This window comes from Muntiacus reevesi, chromosome 1 (assembly GCF_963930625.1).
Source record: "Muntiacus reevesi chromosome 1, mMunRee1.1, whole genome shotgun sequence".
Classification (NCBI taxonomy): Eukaryota; Metazoa; Chordata; class Mammalia; order Artiodactyla; family Cervidae; genus Muntiacus; species Muntiacus reevesi.
This window is the reverse complement of record NC_089249.1, coordinates 260,538,564-260,559,075: the sequence shown is the minus strand read 5'-3', so window position 1 is coordinate 260,559,075 and position 20,512 is coordinate 260,538,564. Positions and strand designations below refer to the sequence as shown.

General features: G+C 36.4%; 1 protein-coding gene across 2 annotated transcripts in view; it reads left to right on the top strand.

Moving 5' to 3' along the window:
• The window catches only part of EDIL3 (EGF like repeats and discoidin domains 3), a 450,361-nt gene that overhangs the window by 261,191 nt on the left and 168,658 nt on the right, over window positions 1-20,512 (top strand). For both annotated transcript variants that reach the window (XM_065919096.1, XM_065919097.1), the window contains one exon: window positions 14,942-15,123. In XM_065919096.1, the coding sequence (XP_065775168.1) occupies window positions 14,942-15,123 (182 nt within the window). The remainder of the gene's footprint in view (window positions 1-14,941; window positions 15,124-20,512) is intronic.

Here is a 20,512-nt window from a genome sequence, read left to right as displayed (position 1 = left end):
ATATATATAGACTAATGGTGTGATACTTACCCGTTTGCTGATTTCTTGTTTGAAGATATTAGCATTGAAAATAGTTGCCTCCATAATTTAGGCAGAGGTATTTTGTTAAACAAAGAAGAATGCCCTTATTATAATTGACTTTCTCATAAGTGAATATATAAAAGCAGTTAATGTATTATAGAAAGAAAATAAAAAGCAAGAGAGAGAAGAAAAGTAAAGTTGTAGAAATCCTTGAGGTAGGCCATTCACCGTAGTCCTCTTCTCTGGATATCTAGCTATCAAACGATGCTAACTTTAAATTAGCATCACTTGAACCTGAAGACTAGAGTATGAGATGTCATGCCTCTGCCTTGCTTACTCAACATTTGAAATCTTTTTTTAAATGTTGAATGAGTAACTATCAGTGTTGACCTTTCAGCCTACACGCCATGACAGAAACAATGATGAAGGACATAGAGTGAGCTGCTTTACTACTGTGTCTTTATAAATATGATGGAACTGCTTGTCACTTCTCGTCACTTCACACTCTTAACACATAATGCAGCAAGCAGAAATGTCCCCAAAACATCGGATCATGCCATGGTGTTTGTCACGCCCCTTTGGTAACCCAAAGACCTAGGGCCAAATCTTTCCTCTGTGAGTTTAGGAGTTATTTAACCTCTCTGAGCCTCATTTGCCTCATTTAAAATTGGGAATGAAATTAGTCTCCATGGGGTTATTTTGAGGCTGAAATACTTGACATGTTTTCTTTGCAACAAATATATTCAGGCTTCATTTTTATTCTTCAAGAATGTCTGAGAGAGAAAAAAATCCATGCATTTGAAGCAATGAAGTTTCTTCTGAAACTGTCTCTTCGTTTTACTTTGCTTATTTAACACCTCAAATGATAAAAAATCTTCCTGAGAGGGAGAAGACCAGGGTTCGATCCCTGGGCTGGGGAGTTCCTCTGGAGAAGAGAATGGCAATCCACTCCAGTGTTCTTGCCTGGAGAATTCCAGGAATAGAGAAGCTTGGCAGGCTACAGTCCATGGGGTCGCAAAGAATCAGACACGACTAAACGACTAACACAAACACACACAAGAAACCAGTACTCGTGCATGTTTGTCTTATGTTTGAAAATCAGATCAAAACAGAGTTGGCTAGGCACTAAGGGGGCATTTCATGGTTTTTCTTCTCATACATCCACTTTATGTCTTTGGAAATCCCAAACAGTGAATATTAGCATTCTTCTCACATTGGTTGGAAAAATGTCACGATGAAACAAAAACAGTTTTCTGAAGATATAGAAATCAGGTACTATTCAATTTGGGGGGAAATGGTTTGTTGCTTTACTGTCAGTTATGGACTTGAGGAAATGAGATTTCTTTGATTACTGAAGCAAAATTGCTGCCAGCTAAAACTTTATCTCCATCCAACCTAAAGATAAGATTACTCGGATATTAAATTGGGAAAAAAAAACTTGATTATAAAGGTGCTTTTCAGAGTTATAATCTAGTTTATCAAAGTATTAATATGAGATCTTTCCATAGGAGAAATCCCTGTTTTGTACCACAATAAAAAAATGTGCCTGCCAGTCACAGACCTATTTTAAAAAGAGATTATTTAATTAGTTATTTTTATATCCAGTGAGTCTGGCAATATACTGTAGGGAACCATTTCTTTTTCATTCATTATAAGAAGCTATAGTGTCTATTTCCCCTAGGCAGAGATTTATATGACAATTTGAATGCTTTGGTGACAGAATTATCTGATGATGAATATGATATTAAGGAAATGCCAAGTGGCATGACATTTTGAATCATTTTCAGTGACTCTTCATGATTAATAATTGTACTTATGTATATATTTAATTTTTATTAAGAATATTTTGTGTGGGAAATGGGAGTAGATGTTCTACTCTTCTTTTATTTCCTGAATAAGAAGTGAATACTTGGAAAACCTGGCTGAACTGGCAGTATATTTTTCAGTCTTCGGTATTCAGATAGTTACAATGGAAGTCAGTCTTTCCTACCCATAACTTTTAATTCTAACTTTTGCTTTATAACAACAATAAAATAACAATTACATATAAGGAACTGCTATTCATTAAGGGCATATTAATTGCCATATGGTTTACTATGTGTTTACTATATATTGTTTCTAGTCTATGAAATAAATCTAAGGTGGATGTTCTTTTCTCAGTAATACAGATGATTAACTCACAGTTTCCATATTTTACTGTATGTTGGTATCACCCAAATGTTTTTAAAAATACAGATATCTGGAAATGCATTTTCATTCATACCCTCCACCAAAATTATAGTGAAAACAGTCTTGATGAACTGATATACTAGAAAGTGGGCCAAGACTCAATAAGTCACGTTACATACATCATGTCACCAGTATATGACACTTAATTGTTACCTTATTTCCCAAGTAAATTACCTACATTTGCAAATTGTATGACCCTATGAAACTGTAGACATTTACATGTTAATATAAAATGAATGTTTCTATTTTCTTTTTATCTTTTCAGTTTTGGTTTAGCTGAACAAATAACTTTTGAAAGAACTAAGACACAAGGGAAATACTATAATAACCCCTACCTGAGCAATTTATAGTTCACATAATATTTATAATTCATAATATTTCTTTTTATGTATCTAAAAAGGTTTTGGGTAATTGAAGAAAAATGTTCAACTAATGAAATATTTTTCCTAATAATACAAGGTGAAATTTATATCCCTTGTTCTATTTTGTGTAATTTATCATTCTTGTATATTAATAATAGTAGCTATATCCTGCTGTGTCCTAATGGTTGTTAAATAATAGCAGCAAAATAACTGCTCTTAGTATTTTTTGAAACATTTGACTAAAGGGAAGAATTGATAAGAATGAAAATCACTTTTTGCATAATTTACAGGAATTTTTAGCAATGATAATAATTCTTACATCTTCATTTTGGGTTAATGAAAGTGAAAGTGTTAGTCACTTAGTCATGCCCAGCTCTGTGATCCCATGAGGCTCCTCAGTCCATGGGATTCTCTAGGCTAGAATATTGGAATGGGTTACCATGCCCTTCTCCAGGGGATCTTCCCAACCCAGGGACTGAACCCAGGCCTCTGGCATTGCAGGCAGATACTCTACCTTTTAAACCACAAGGGAAGCGTTAATGGCTTTGGGTTAATGGCTATGCTTTCTTTTATGTTTGTGATTTGTTGACCTGTACCTGATTCCTGGTTAATCTTGTAAATATATAACTAGTGTGGTGAGCAATTTAGCATGAGTAAGGTGGTAAGATAAAAGCCTCTGGAGAAGCTAGTCTTTTACTTCCTTCCAAAGTAAGAGAAATATTAAGTCCTCTTTTAATTAAAAGCTTAAGAAAAAGCATAAAATTCTAGTTTTGACTACCTTTTCAAAATTTGAAACTTGTAATGGGCAGTCACAGGATTATTTGTAGTTGAAAACTTTATATTTTACATCTATTTTTAACATAAGTTTATAAGAAACATATCTATTTACTTAATCATTTAGGTCAGACTACATAACAATCATGTATTCTGTTTGAACATACCAGAAAATAGCAGTTTATCATAAAGTATGTGAATATTTTGTTGAACATAGCTAATATTTTATACCTTTTCCAGCAACTGAATATCTAAATCTAGATGTAAGATTTTTAATACCCTACTTGTTGGAAATATATGTGTCATTATTTGATGTTTTTCAGTTGCTGAGTTGTATTCGACCCCATGGACTGCAGCATGCAAGGTTCCTCTGTCCTCCACTATCTCCCAAAGTTTGCTCAAATTCATGTCCGTAGAATTGGTGATGATATCTAACTGTCTCATTCTCTGCCACCTCTTCTACTTTTGCCTTCAACCTTTCCCATTATTAGGTATATTACTACTGTGCATTATTAGGTAACAGACCTAGGTTTGAACCCTGGGTTGGAAAGATCCCCTGGAGGAGGGCATGCAACCCACTCCAGTATTCTTGCCTGGAGAATCCCCAGGGACAGAGGATACTGGCAGGCTACAGTCCATGGGGTCTTAAAGAGTCAGACATGACTGAGCAACTCAGCACACAACACAATACACTCTTTAGTTGTTTTTTCTACAAATACTGTCTAACAAAAATGAACATTTAACCTGAACATAACAAAACATCAAGGTCTACTTTATTATTATATATAGGAGCTTTGAAAAGAAGCAAAGGTAAATTTCCTATTTTAATAGGCTGACCTATATTCCTTACATTATAAAACTGACCTCAGATATGAATCTCAGATAAGATATAAAGTATGAAAAGCTGGCTTAGCTTCTACAGATTTAGAACAAAATGGCACTCTATTAACTTCTCCTAGAATGCTCTTTCTATAAAATTCTTAATTCATTCTTTGTTTCCATAGCTTTACTTTTGTCTTATTATAAATTCTATGTTGGATTTTCCCTTTCAGAAATTCCAAAGTCATGGCAAATACTCTATGCAAAACATTGTGATACTCTCTAGGAATGTTTGATTTCTAGAATCAATCAAGAATTCATCTTCTGTCTCAGTTCTATCCTGGAAATAGTGACAAAAGATTAACTTTTAAAAAATTAATTTATTTTTGACTGCCCTAGTTCTTCGTTGCTGTGTGGGCTTTCTCTATTTGCCTCAAACCAGGGCTACTCTCTAGTTAGGGTGCACACAAGCTTCTCATTACAGTGGCTTCTTTTGTGAAGCACAGGCTCTAGGGCACTTGGGCTTCCGGAGTTGTTACACGTGGACTCAGTAGTCACGACGCATGGATTTTGTTGCCCTGTGGCATCTGGAATCCTCCCAGACCAGGGATCAAACCTGTGTCCCCTGCAGTGGCAGGTGGATTCTTTAACCACTGGACCACAATGGAAGTCCAGAATTTACTCTTTGATTTAGTCTGGAAAGAGGAAAAACAACAGCTGATGCTGTGATGTAGAGAGCAGACTTAGGAAAAATATTTGCTTGTGAGAACTTTTAGGTCCCTTTTCCACTCTCATACCTCTCTGACTATTTAAGAATTATCCGTTTATATAGTATATCTATTTACATAAATGTTTTAGGAGTTAATATACATGTGTCAATAGATATCTCTAGAATTCAAATAATCACATCAGCTACTGTGTACTTCCAGGCTCCATTTGGCCCCCGAGCCTTCGATCCACCACCTTCTCAAGGAATGCTAGCCTTGGAGAGGGCTTGTGCTGTACCTGCCATCTGCAGCAGCTTCCTGTTCTTTTCCGGCTTAGTTTCTTTTGACCTCTGGAACACTGAGCCTTCATGCTTGACCTGAGATAACATCCAGCATGAAGAAAAGCAAAGCTGCATTGTACAGAAAAAATGCCTAGATAGCTGATAATTGGATTTAGGACAGTGATTTATCTCTCAAATAAAAATCTGTGCTTGACATGCCAGTCATATTGCTTTATAACCAAACATCAGAGGCAATTCCTTGCAGTACTTACCATGATAGACATTTACCAAAGACACCTAAAAGATGTAAATAACTTGTAAGTGTGGGGAAGTGTCTTTTGCATGGCAGTGCTTGAATATTTACATTTAGTATTCGACTCCTGTTTCCTGAGGCAACTGAATCCCACCGTTAGCATTTCCCTTGCCATTATACCCCTTTGTAGCTCTTTCCTCTGCAGATATGTTTTCTCAGAAGGCGAGAATAGGTATACCTGCAAGTTTTCAGATTGCAGGCTTTTGAGTCTACAGACAAATATTTCATCAAACCATGTTGTTATCTTCATAGTCGGTAGATGATGAATTGTGCAGTGTAAGTGGAAGCCTGAGTACAAGTTACTAAAATCTTGCCTGGCTGCAAAAGTGCACTCAGTGCTTGAAAAGCACGTGTGCTTTTCTCTTCTGAGAGAATACATCTTACACAAACTAAAATGTGCTCCTTGATTGTCCTGTGGCAATGCTGTTAACTGTGATAGGATGATAATATTAGATTTCATTGACTTCTGTAAATTATCTCAATATAAATTTTGGCTTTTGAATGCTAGCGTCCGTAGACCCTGCTATTTAAATAGCACTATCATTCTGCATCAATATGCTCAAAAAATTAGCTTGGGGAAATATTAATGGGCAATTTCCTATTCTAATTTAGCTTATTCATGAGTTTAATTTTTCCTGAATTTAAAACAATTAATTTAACTGAGATCACATCATAATTGATTTGAGATAATACAATGTGAAGAAAAGCATAACAATATTTTATAGGAAAATAGCTAGATGGCTGCTAATTGAATTTGTAAGTTTATGAAGGCTGATTTTCATTCCAAACATATTTCCCCTACTTCAATACATAATTCTTATGTATTTCAAGTGGTCCAGCATACCAAAAGTATTTCTGATTTTAACGCCCACCTAGTATGTAGAATCCTTAGAGTGATATCTATCTTTGGAAGATTAACTTAGTTTCAAGAAAGGAAGAAAAGTAATCCCAAAACAGCAGTGATTAGTTTTAATTTATGATAACCCATAGTATTGAGAACTGCTGATTGTTAAGGCACTGTGCTAAGTGTTTTGAAAGCATACATAATGCAAAAGGCGTGGTTTCTACCTTTAAGAAGTTTATTGTCAAAGAGGAAAAAATATGCATTAATAGTTGTTCCTCATCATTTATCTCAGGCACCCCTGAGCTTTCCAATATTGAAAATAGTATAGTTCTTAATAGAAAGGGGAAATTCTTTAGTGGCCATGTATCACAGAATCAATCTTCAAAGCTGAAGAAAATTGGCATTTATCAAAAGTAGCCCATCCAATGCAGAGAAGTAGAGTTTTCTCCACGATGCACATGCATTTTGTGTGAATTCCAAATAAACTTAACTAATCTGGAGAAGCTATTTTGATGATTTTTGCAAGGACTAGCTTCCCTGCGCAAGGCTACTGTGGCCATATGTGAAATCTCTGTCCTGAAGCATTCTCTAAGTGTGGAGAGAAGCAATCCCCAAATGGGATTTTTCATTCTAAGTCCTTTTAAGATGATCACTCTCAGTGCGAAGAGGCGAGGCTGTCTGATCCCTACGGGTGCTCCGAGATGATCTGTGAGTGATGGGAGAGCTGTGTTGTGTGTGTCTACCTTCACATTCTCTCACCACACCCAGGGAGCTCCTTCCCCATCTCCTTGCTCTCCTACCCCCAAGCTAGTGCATCCAAACCCCGTTTCTGAGAGCAACTTTTCTCCTACTTCTACTTATAAGTTGTTCTGTCCCTTGCCCACTTTCCTCTGACACCACTTCCCAACCCCTGAAAAATGATAAGCTGAGAGAAACCAGCAAGTGTGTCGGAGGGTTGGGGTGGGGTGGAGGGGCTTAAATAATTTAACTTAAATTCCAAATAAGTTAAGCTTATTGGAATTCACATAAAATACATGTGCACCTTGAAGAAAACTCTACTTCTTTTCATTGGATGGGCTGCTTACTCTTGATAAATGCTAATTTTCTTCAGTCTTGAAGACTGATTCTGTGATAGGTGGCCACTAAAGAATTTCCCCTTTCTGTTAAGAACTATATTATTTTCAATATTGGAAAACTCACAAGACAAAATTTTAAAGGTTCCTTTCAATCCCTGAGCCACTAAGTGAGAAATAGTGGCCTTGATCTCTCCCTCACCAATTTAGAACCTAGTCTCAAGACAACTCTCAAAATAGAACAAACCCTAGGAATAAAGGAAAGGCTGTGGTCCAAGTGGCACAGAGGGAAGTTTCTGCTTGAATCAGCATCTGTTTCTGCAGTGCTGGAGGTCATCAGTAATTCCTTCGCCAGCTCTCTTGTTCAGCACAATTATCGTGCTATGCTAAGCACGGCAGAGGATCCACACGCCTATAAGATGAGATACTCAGAGGAGGAGAGGACTGGAGATGTTTAAATATTTGTTTCTAACATGGCTTTAATTTGAAATCCTTTCATTCTGAAGATGTCTGGATATTGAGATAGAGCAAATGAAAGCAGTGCGTTCCTGTTATGGATGCAGCCAAGCATCCCCCTTATTTGAAAGGCTTAATCAGCACACTCAGGAGCAAGATGTGAGACATCTTGAGGTACGGCTTCCCTGTCAGCTGCAAGATCAATAAAATGCAGATGCTGTTCTTTGCCACACTCCAGAGAATGAGTTTGCAGAGTGAGAAAGGCTTCACGTTGACGCTGTTTTATTTGCGCGTGGACGTGGCAGAGGTGGAGAAGTGGCTTTGGGGGGAACGTGTGAGGCTCGGCCCGGCTGGCCCAGCTGCTGTGCGCCCCCTGGCAGGTGACATCACTCACTCGCTCTCTCCATCTGAACCGCAGGACCCCGGGGCAGGAGGCATTTCCAGGCCACTCAGACCATTCAGGCAAACTGATTATTTAACCGATTACGTAAACGCCACCTAAAAGCCCCTGGTCATTGATGTTGATCGGACTCATTGATTTAGGATTATTGTTGAGTCTGACAAAAGCAAGCAGAGCACCAAAGATACATAAACACGGGTCTAATGGCCACAAAACGTAGACCGCCATGTTCTACCGCCATATTCGGCAATGACCAAATTGCCCCTTGGCGCACTGTAGGTGTGTGCGCATGCTCAGTCATGTCTGACCCTGTGCGACCCTATGGACCGCGGCCCAGCAGGCTCCTCTCTCTATGGAATGTTCCAGGCAAGAATGCTTAAGTGGGTTGGTATTTCCTACTTGAGGGGATCATTCTGACCCAGCGATCAAACCTGCATCTCCTGCATCTTTCTCATTGGCAGGTGGGTTCTTTACCACTGAGCCACCTGAGAAAATCCTACTCAAGGCATAATGGTAGACAGTTTCAGAGATACCTGGCTGTTGGGTGGCAAGAAGTTGAGAAACAGAAGTAACCCACCTGATTGTCAGTCCCCCCCCCCCTTTTTTTTTAAATAGAAAAGATGCTCTTCCTCTTTGCTCAACATTTAAACAACTTCTAAAGGCCTCAATATCGGTGTTCACTTGAGAGACTAGGTGAAATATTGTTTTTAATTTAAAAGTAAATTATGCAAATAAAATGTTATAATATTGGCTGTAATTATTTCTGTTTATTTGCCTTATACATTTATTTTGAGATCAATTTTCTGCTGAGAATGAGGCTAGCTGCTGGATACCATGTGAGATATAATCCTGGTCTATGAGGGGCTCCCCATTTTGTGGGAGAGCAGATATACACGCATGGATGAGCTGCGAGGCAGGGAAGTTCTGGGTGTGGCCACAGCATAGAAACAGGTTTTCAATATTCAAAACTGTCCCTGGTGCCTGGTTGATGTGAACGTAGCCTGTGGTGTTCTGCATAGTAATACCAAGTGGGATTAAGACAGATCCTCTCAAATGCAGTCCAGCAGCAAGAATAATTTTTGATAACATTTTAAGGAAGGAATTAGATTTAAAGGTGTTATTTGTGAGACATAGCCAATCCCTCAACTGAGCACTGCTATCTGCTACTTCCTCTCTGTCACCCTCGAAGATAACTCCATTTTTCTCCTCCATTCTACATCTAATTAGACAGTTAAGAATCTGCCTGCAGTGCAGCAGACCCTGGGTCAGGAAGATCCCCTGGAAAAGGGAATGGATACCCACTCCATATTCTTGCCTGGGAAATCCCATGGCCAGAGGATCTTGGCAGGCTATAGTCCATGGGGTTGCAAAGATTCGGACATGACTGAATGACTAACCCTGTAAACATTGTTGCTCGATTTTGATTTCTGAATATGCTTTGAACTCTTATTCTTTTCCATTGCTCTTTCAGACCTGCATCATTTTTCACCTGAACCATAGTAGTAGTTTGCTACTTGGCCATAGTTTTGGCCCCTCTTAAATCATTTATGCTAAGTGACAATATCACCATAGTTAAAATCCTTCAAAAATTTCCCATCACTAACAGAATCAGTTTTTCTCAGCAAAATCTCCAGAAAAATAATCTGTCTCTGCTTCTTCACCCCATCCTTTAACCTCTCACCAACCCATCTTGCTCTAATAATACTGATCTGCCTTCAGTTCCCTAGTCATACCAGGTTCTTCCCTATTTCTCTGTCTGCCCTCCCTTTCTTCTTCACTATATTAATCCCTACTCTATTCCATGAAGCTCAGGCTGGATTATAATTCCCTCTCCCATTCTCCAAGGGAATCCTGTACATCCAGCATCACAGCATCTGCCATGTTACATTGAATATTTCTGTTTGTTTGTTTCTGTGTGTCTCTCTCCCACTGGACTGAAAGCTCCTTCAGAATATCAGTACAGTAAATCTAGTGTAGTAGCCAATTCCTGCTTCTCACTTAGAGATCAGATTTATGTCACCTCTCAGAAAGCCTGTCTCTGATCATCTCACACCTCCACCTGGTTCACCCTTTTTTTTTCTTCACTTATCACTTTATGGTATTTCCTTGTTTATTTAAGTGTTTATTTAAGTTTATTAAGTGTTTGTTTAGAGTTTGTCTCTCCACTAGAATATGAACCTCAAGAGCTGAGGCTTTTTCTGCCTTGTTCATCCTTGTATCTCCACTGCCTAGAAAAGTGCCTGTGTATAGAAGGCCTCTAATTAATATGCAATTTTCAAAATTGAATTTAATGAATGGAGAATAGATGGGTGGATGAATGGATAGATATATTGCTGGGTAGATGGGCACATAATAAGAGGTCAATAAATTAGTCAGGACTGAGTAAACCTATCCGAATTAGATAAGCAGTCTGTATAGATCAGTAATGGTAGAGGATCAGTTTTTTTTTCTTTTTTTTATACCTGTAAAGGGACACTGACCACCATAATGCCTCAATATTTACTTCCGTGACTCACTGCCACAGACTGTTGCCTACTGTTTTAATGTTCGCCAATTTGTGAAAGCTCTATCATATCCAAAGTACCACTAGTAGTACTCTACATGATTCCTTCATGTTAATTCTCCTATCCTCTGTTCCTAGTATGTGTACACACATCCCCATGTAAAATCACAACAGAAGAAAAACAATTCAGTATCAGCTTTTTAAAAATTACTGAACTCTTCACTCTATCAATTGATATTATTTTCTGTTTCTGCAGGAACTTTTGGCTTAAATTCCAACCTTACCTTTTATGAGTTTACCTTCCCTCCTCACTGGTTTCCTCATTTATGAAATGAGTGTGATAACCTTTTTTCCTTGAACTGTTATGTTGATTATGTGAGGAAACACATGTGGATGCACTTTTCAAACTTCAAAATGCTCATCTAATATTGTTCTTCATCAAGTATTACTTCATGTCCTTCCCTCATTTATGGATGGTGATAGCATATATCTCCACGTTATCTTTCTTTTAAGCATCTTATTGTTCACAGCTTAAGGTCGCTTAATCTTAGGTGTATAATCATTTGCATTCTGAATTGCAACTCCTTCATTAGTTTTTATAACTGTTGTATTTAATAGGACATTGGGGAAGTGGATGGCACAGGCAAAAGGAAATTGGATTTTGAACCTTTTATTATGATGACATCCATTTGATTGTGGTCCAAATGATTAGTGAAGAAAATGCTGCTGTTGTGACGACTTTCCAGTGTGAAATAAAGCGTAAGACTGAAGTTTGCTTATTAGGTTACTGTCTAGAAATAAAAGCACCCAGTACCAGTATTCAGCAATATTTCCTGAGCTCTTCTTGTGTGCAAGCCAAGCTACTATGAGCATCTAAGGATGCAACAGTGTAAGACTCGGGGTCTGCTGCACAGGAGCTAAAAGGCCGGGATGGCCTCGTCTCTAAGGAGAGATGCGCAAGTGACCTTGTAGAACCAAGCTCATTATTATTAACAATTTATGGTTTCAAAGGGAACACACCATTTATCTTTCATTACCTCACAGCTTGTAGACTCTGTGTCACCATAACCACAATTTTTGAAATGAGAAAAACTGACGACCATTCCATTTTTAAGGAATTAAGCTGATACTTCACACACTCATGTTTTGCTCAAGAACCTCCCAGTCACTGGCCACATAAAGTATAGTATGTAAGTAAATGTTGCAAAAGTTAATTCTAAAGGAACTTGTGGGCTTGAGGACTGAGAAAAGAAAAATTCACCAGTTTTGACCTCACAGCACCGAGATGGCTCAGGAGAAAATATTTTGTATGCTGTGAAGTACTATATACATGCAGCATGTCAATATATATTTTTTAATTCTATTTTGTTTGAATGTATGACTGTTGAGGACATGACAAAATTGGGAGCCTTATGACAGAGTAAATAAATGCAAATATCTTTTTAAATTGCTCATTGGTATTTGGCCTATCTGATAAAGTAGCAGTTCATAGCCATTGTTTGCTGATATAGTTGCTAGTAAGAGGAGGTTAAGAGGACTGACAAAGTGGACATGCTGAATAGTGGTTTGAGGTCTAATTTCTTTTAAAATAGTTACAAATTCGGTGAAGATATCCAATTCAGCATAAGGTCTTTAGAAGTAAACAACTAAATGGTACAGAGTTCTTTCTGAGGCTATCTTGCAGTTTAATTAATCAAAGCTGACTCTCTGGCTCTGCCATTCCACTGACGGGCCTACAATAAATGGCCTCCCTTCCTGCTGTACTTTTCCTTCCAAACATTGTGCAAATCAAGGACAAGCATCCTTGAGACTCTTTTTAATGGCAACATTCTTAAAAACCCAGCCTCCTGCAGTTGCTTAAAATCAAAGTGTCATCATGAAAGTTACTTAGTGCTTTTATGGAACCTGTAAAGATCTTGAAGTTTGAAATGCAAAGCAGAGCAAGAATCCAAAGACTCAATATTTGAGTTTTCAATGTTCATTTTTTTAGGAATGTGAAAATCAGATTATTATCCATGACTCCTAATGGTGTGATTCTAAAAATGAATGACTTCTTAATTAAATGAATTCAAAGTGACATAGTGCCCCTTTATAAAGTGCTAGAGTTCTAAATGCAGTGCTTTAGAAAATGTCTAAACTGTCTAAATTTAACTCAGCAACTGAATAATAACAAAGTGAACAATTTGAGATCAATTGTGAACAAAGTGAACAATAACAAAGATGCAATTTTTGCTATATTAATGTCATATATACTAATAGCAACTGATTCAGATGATTACTTATCCACAAGTTTTGTTTTTAAAAAAAGTGTTTAAAGGTTTTAAATTCATTGGGAAAATGTTACTAAGTAATGTCCTTTGAACTACTTATTATCTGAGCTTGGAATAGATAAAAGAAACATTCATGCTTAGTGAAAAAAATGGAGAGCAGTGAAAATCATCCTTGTAACTTTTTAAAATATTATAGTCCTGTGGCAGAATTCTTCCTTTCATATTTGCATCCTCAGTCAGTTCAGTTCAGTTAAGTCACTCAGTCATATCTGACTCTTTGCAACCCCATGAACTGTAGCACGCCAGGCCTCCCTGTCCATCACCAACTCCTGGAGTTTACTCAAACTCATATCCACCGAGTCGGTGATGCCATCCAACCATCTCATCCTCTGTCATCCCCTTCTCCTCCTGCCCTCAATCTTTCCCAGCATCAGGGTCTTTTAAAATGAGTCAGCTCTTCGCATCAGATGGCCAAATTATTGGAGTTTCAGCTTCAACATCAGTCCTTCCAATGAATACCCAGGACTGATCTCCTTTAGGATGGACTGGTTGGATCTCCTTGCATCCTCAATCTGAATGTAAACATTTAATTACTAAAAATTGTTAGACTTCAGTAGTAATTAAAATCTAAAATATCCTTGGTAGCAATGACTAAGTTGACTTATATGCACTAAGGTTTAATAATAGCAGTAAACTCCTTTCACATTTTCAAGAATTCTAGTATATCATTATAGTATATTTTATAGTAGAATTATCATATTTATTATACAAATGTAATTTTTATTCAATAAGTTGAGTATGGTATATATTATTGAAATTAAGAAAACTAGGTATTGCTTTTAATTATAATATTACTTATTCTGAATTTTCAAAACTGAATTAAAAATAAGTGTACTGTCTGAATTTTTAGTAAATAATTAAGAAATTTAAATGTATATTATACATAGTACATGTTATTTTTATTTTTAATTAAAAAATTTTTGAGTACATATATCATTTTTACATCAATTTACTTTTATTTCTGATTTTAAAATCGAAATACCTTCAGTATCTGAGGACCTATTATTTTGAGTATACTATGCTTTAATCTTAGTATTTTAACTATTTATTAGTAAATGTATCTTGAATTCCAATTTACAAATTTAACAAAAAATAAAAGAAAAATGCTAAAATATATGTGCAGAATCCCTACTGATAGAGTTGTGAATTTTGAATTAAAATTAGAAATGTCAATATTTTAATATTTCAATTTACTGAGTGGTATTTATACTGCTCTATATAATGTCTGAGTGCTTACCTGCTTACTCTATAAAAATAATTTGTCTATGTATTTCCTGTTGCTTATAGCATATCATGTTATTGTCATAATAGTTTAAAATGTTTTGACAGGTTTACATATCGTCCTTTTTTTGGAAGCATAGCTGCTAGCCATTATAAAAATATAACTGAAAAAGTTATAGTCATGAGAAATGCTAAGTCAGTATGTAAATGATTTTAATACAAAACTCAGATGTAGCCTAGTCAAGAAATAACGGACCAATGGATATTTTTTGACAAATTATGATTTGTGAGGTATGCCAATGGAAATATAAAATACAAGATAGACCTTCTAAGGACATTACACTTTTTGTTGATGTGATCAACACAGGATAGCAGAATATAACACAGAATAGGTGTGCAGAAGGTACAGCAAAGTAACAGAGAGTGGTAGGAGGAGCAAGAGTTACTCCATGTTGTGATCTGTAACAAACCTGTGAAATGTGAGGGGCTTGAATGACAAGTTGAAATCACTTTTAAAAATCTTTTAAAAATCTTCTATCAAATCTAACAGCCACATTTGGATATGTTATTTCTGATACCTTCACATTTTTCCTCTAATTTGTTCCTAGAATGCTCTGGCCCATTGGGAATTGAAGGGGGAATCATTTCAAATCAGCAAATCACAGCTTCATCTACCCACCGAGCTCTTTTTGGACTCCAGAAATGGTATCCCTACTATGCACGTCTGAATAAGAAGGGACTTATAAATGCCTGGACAGCTGCAGAAAATGACAGATGGCCATGGATTCAGGTAACAGACGGGATGGGACAGGGTTTCTGCCAAGGAATGGCTAGAGTCATTTCACAAAGAAGATGGTGAGTGTCCAAAGTGTGACTTTTCTTCATGGTCACAGAAGAAAGGATGATTTAGCTAGAGTCCAAACTGACTATAAATCCTGAAACTGTGGGAAATGTGAATATTCCATTTGAAAGTGAATGAAGAGAGTTAAAAATGTAAAAATGACCTTGAGTTGTAAATATCACTCTCTGAAGGTACATGTCAAAGAGAGGATTTTATATATGCCATGTGTCCATTAGTACTATGTTAACACTTGGTAGCAATTTTTGGTACTTCAGGAGTATAAAAATGGTGTCTTTCCCTCCTCTGTCTTATTAGTGGTTCCATATGTGTATATATAAATTGTACAATGGCGTATAATATCTCAAATGTCTTCTGCACCCTCTTTCAATAACTGGGTGTGTTTCAATTAATACTCTGTCATTTATTATCTTCAGTCAGCTATGTTTTTAAATGTGAGAAAACGATGCCATACCAAGATATTAAATGATTTCTGAAAGGTGTGATGGATGGGAGTAATGCCTGCGTCTTTTGTATTATCTGCTTAATACCTTTTGAACCCTTAACTGAAGTGAGACAGGAAAACTATATATTTGGAGGCAGAAAAGGTGCTCAAATCATGATTTCTGTGAAAGCTTATACCTCTGTTGGTGCGGCACATGTTAATAGCATTTAACAATTCATTGAGGTGTGCTAAAGAGAGGGGAAATCCAGTGCACACTGAGGTCAGAGGAAGAAGTTATTACTTATCATGAGAAAGGCTCATGGGAAGATAGCTTCTGAGACAGGCCTTGGAAGATGACTTTCAGTAAAGACTAGATACCAAGGAAACAGGATGATCCAAGATGCCACGTGAGAATCTGGGCAGTGCCAGATAGCAAATCATGACCTGTGTTTAGGTTGCTGGGGGAAGTGCATGTGTGCGTTCAGTGCACCACAGAACTGGGATAGGGAGTTATTACAGAATCTTGATTTGTTTAGATAGCTGATCTCTTTTATGTTTTGACTACATCTTTTGAGTCAGAGGTAATTTTTAAGATGTGGATGTATGATGTAACATTATTAAGTGGCAAAAGATAGAGGTTGCTTTACAGGTTTGCTTTACTGTATTAATTTACAGCCAAGTGATATGATTTCTATACTTTCAAAACAGGGCCAGAGTCTCCTTCAGATATATCTTTCTTAAGATTTCTTATGAATTTTACACATTCTATATACATTTCTTTTATCTATATGACTCCATGTGATTACCTGATATTCTTGTTTGGTTTTATGAATTTAATTTGCATGCATTTGCAGAAATTGCTTCTTTAGTTACACATGATTTTTCTAATCAATTGCCATGTGGGCGGAGAAAATTCCAGATAGTGGAAATGGCACCTCTGTACAATTTTGATTGTAGACTAATGAAGTTCCAATTAATTAAGTTTCAAGTAAACACATAACAAAAACGCCTATATTCTATTTGCTAAAAATTATTCCAGAGACCATTTTTTAAGTTGACCTTATGAAATGCATTAACGGAATTGAGGTCATGATAAAACCTTAGAAATTAAGATTCATAGCAGAAATTGCAGAGCATCTGAGAGACGATCTCACAAGTTACATCAGAGTTTCTCTTTGGCAGGTTATGTTCGTGAACATCAGTGATTGCCTGTTTCAATAAACCATAAATAACATATTTTTGCAGTTTGTTTTTCTCTGAGAAACACTTTATGATTGTTTTAGGTCCTGATTTTTCGCTTCAGTTTGTCACAGTTCGTTGCCTACTTAACACTACTCATTATTCTGTCTTTCAGAATATGAATTTTAAGCTTTCTTTCTCCCACTGATTATAGGTAGAAATAACCTCAGTGAAAGAGAGCAAAGAGTTGAATCTTAGATTAAATATATAACTTCATCAATTTAAGTAGAATAAATACTTCTTTTAATTGTAAGGGCACTCTATTCCTATTATAACTATGTTTATTATTATTATTTTGCTTTTGTTGTGAAGATGATCAGTTCAGTTTAGTTCAGTCACTCAGTTGTGTCTGACTTTGTGACCCCATGGACTGCAGCACACCAGGCTTCCCTGTCCTTCACCAAGCCCGAAACTTGCTCAAACTCTTGTCTTTCAAGTTAGTGATGTCATCCAACCATCTCATCCTCTTCTCCTCTTGCCCTCAATCTTTCCCAGCATCAGGGTTTTTTCAAATGAGTCAGTTCTTCGCATCAGGTAGCCAAAGTATTAGAGATTCAGCTTCAGCATCAGCCCTTCCAAGGAATATTCAGGACTGATCTCCTTTAGGATGGACTGGTTGGATCCCTTTGCAGTTCAACGGACTCTCAAGAGTCTTCTCCAACACCACAGTTCAAGAGCATCAATTCATTGTTCTCAGCTTTCTTTATGGTCCAACTCTTACATCTATACATGACTACTGGAAAAACCATAGCTTTGACTAGACAGACCTATGTCAGCAAAGTAATGTCTCTGCTTTTTAATATGCTGTCTAGGTTGGTCATAGTTTTTCTTCCAAGGAGCATCTTTTAATTTCATGGCTGCAGTCACCATCTACAGTGATTCTGGAGCCCAAGAAAGTAGTCTGTCACTGTTACCATTGTTTCCCCATCTATTTGCCATGAAGTGATGGGACCAGATGCCATGATCTTAGTTTTTTAACTGTTGAGTTTTAAGCCAGCTTTTTCTCTCTCCTCTTTCACTTTCATCAAGAGGCTCTTTAGTTCATCTTCGTTTTCTGCCATATGGGTGGTGTCATCTGCATATCTGAGGTTATTGATATTCTCCTGGCAATCTTGATTGCAGCTTGTGCTTCATCCAGTGCATCGTTTCTCATGATGTACTTTGCATGTAAGTTAAATAAGCAGAGTAATAAAATACAACCTTGACGTACTCCTTCCCCAATTTGGAACCAGTCTGTTGTTCCATATCCAGTTCTAACTGTTGCTTTTTGGTCTATATACAGATTTCTCAGGAGGCAGGTAAGGATGTCTGGTATTTCTATCTCTCGAAGAATATTTGTTGAATACCATTTGTTGTGATCCACACAGTCAAAGGCTTTGGTGTAGTCAATAAAGCAGAAATGGGTGTTTTTCTGGAGTTCTCTTGCTTTTTCTATGAGGATGATAATGAACTCTTAGATAAAAACAGTAAAAGTTAATTAAAAGGGTTTATATTAGATAAGGAAATCTTGCATATCATGGGAGGAAAACTGAAAACTCACTATTGCTTTTCAATACATATTTCATTATTGTGTTCAGAGAATTATTATATTTAATAATACCTCATTTTCTAAGTTATTTTTCCAAAGAAAAATACGTCTCTTTTCTTAAAGAACAACCATATCTAAGAGGCTCTAGGAAATGTAATCATATCACAGATTTTCTTTGTTTGAGCATTATTAATTTTCCTTGTCACTTTATTCTTTTATTTATATTCAGTCATTCAAATGAAGCATTTGAGTACTTTGCTTAAACTTACTTATAATGGGCACAGTATTCCCCTAATCTTTTAGGTGTATAAGACACATATACTAATTAGTATTCAGTTTCATTTTCTTCCTTATCCTGATGAAATGAAAATTAAAATTGCCATTTTTAAATTTACACACTCAGCGTGCAATTATGGATAGTACCACAAAGTTCATAATTGGTTCTGAATTTTAGGAGTTTGTTCAGTAAATACAGTTAAACAGAAATCTATTTTTCTTTTCTAATTTTTCTGACCTTTATTTCCTCACCTAGATTTTTTTCCCCCAAGTAATAAATAACCACCATCTTACACATTAACTCATTCATAGCATCCTGGAATATCAATTTCATATCTAACTGCTATGTTAGAAATAATAACTTTATACAATTATAGAAATATGCTTTGTATTATGCAAAAATTAAAAGTTTATCTAAACCTCTGGGAACTTTGCTTATTGAATCAGATTAGTCAGGATGATTATTATTTTAAAAGATAAACATTTTCCATTCCTATTATTTTCCTTTTCTTTTTTTACAGATATATGTAGTAAAATATGTTTTATTGTTTTATTTTTTTAATTTCTAAAGTGATTTTTGTTTGTATACGTTCTTTCTGGGATGCATACATATTGGATTTTCAGTCATTTATTTATTTATCCATTCACCAGACATTTACTAAATGAATGTCTACTCTGTGTCTATTTTTCATTGGGCACTAGAAAAACAATACTACTTGCTTTCACAATGCTCTGTATTTAAGATATAGGGAAGTAAATAGAGTAAACATAATAATGTAACATGTGTATCCTGGTGTTACATCATCTGCTAACCATTTTAGTTGAACCGTAATATTTTATTATATCTAGATAGTCTATTTTTAATAAAACTTTTGTTAAGCTAAAAACTAGCTTAGTGTATTTATAGAATACAAAAGGAGATTCCCATTATACATGTAGTGCATGGCTATATTACTACATGCTGATCTGTATGATGGCTATACCAAGGACAGGGCTTCCCAGGTAGCACTGGCGGTAATGAGCCTGCCTGCCAATGCAGGCGACCCCGCTTCAGTCCCTGGGATGGGAAGATCCCCTGGAGGAGGGCGTGGCAAAAGTATTCTGCCTGGGAAATTCCATGGACAGAGGAGCCTGGTAGGCTACAGTTCATGGGCTTGCAAGGAATCAAGCATGACTGAAGTGACTTAACATGTACAGACATACTAAGGAAAAGCCATAATTTTCCTCTGAAAGTTACTTTAACAGTAATTGTTTCAGTGCTACTATTTAATCACTGAGAAAAATAGATTTTGATCTTTCTATTTTAAGTAATTCATTACCCCTTAGAAAATGTGAATATGATCTTAATATGTTCCTTTTCTGTATGGCACAGAGCTTGGGGGACGGTAGTTTTTTCTGAAACTTCGGTGTGCACAGGAATCACGTGGGTCACTGGATAAAAACAGAAACTTCTGGATTGTCCCACAGTCCCATTTATTGAAGGCCATCCTCAGACTGCACTGTAAAAACGTGTCTTATCAGTTTATAAAGCCTGAATTTGAACTGCCTGAGATATTAAAAATACATAAAATACATACATACATACATAAAATACATAAAAAGGACACTTTTGCTTGATGATCTGGGCACTTTGTTTTTGAAATTGCAAGTAGTGATAACTGTAGAGCTGGAGGAGAGGAAAGAACAGTGAATAAAAATGAGGAAACGTAGTAGGATTTATGTGACCCACAAAAAGTCTCTAAACTAGAGGGAGACAGAACCATCTTGTGTATTCCAATCAGAAGTTTATCCCACCTTTGCAACAATTCATCAGTAGTCATTATTCATTAGTTATAAAGGTTTTAAGTATTTTC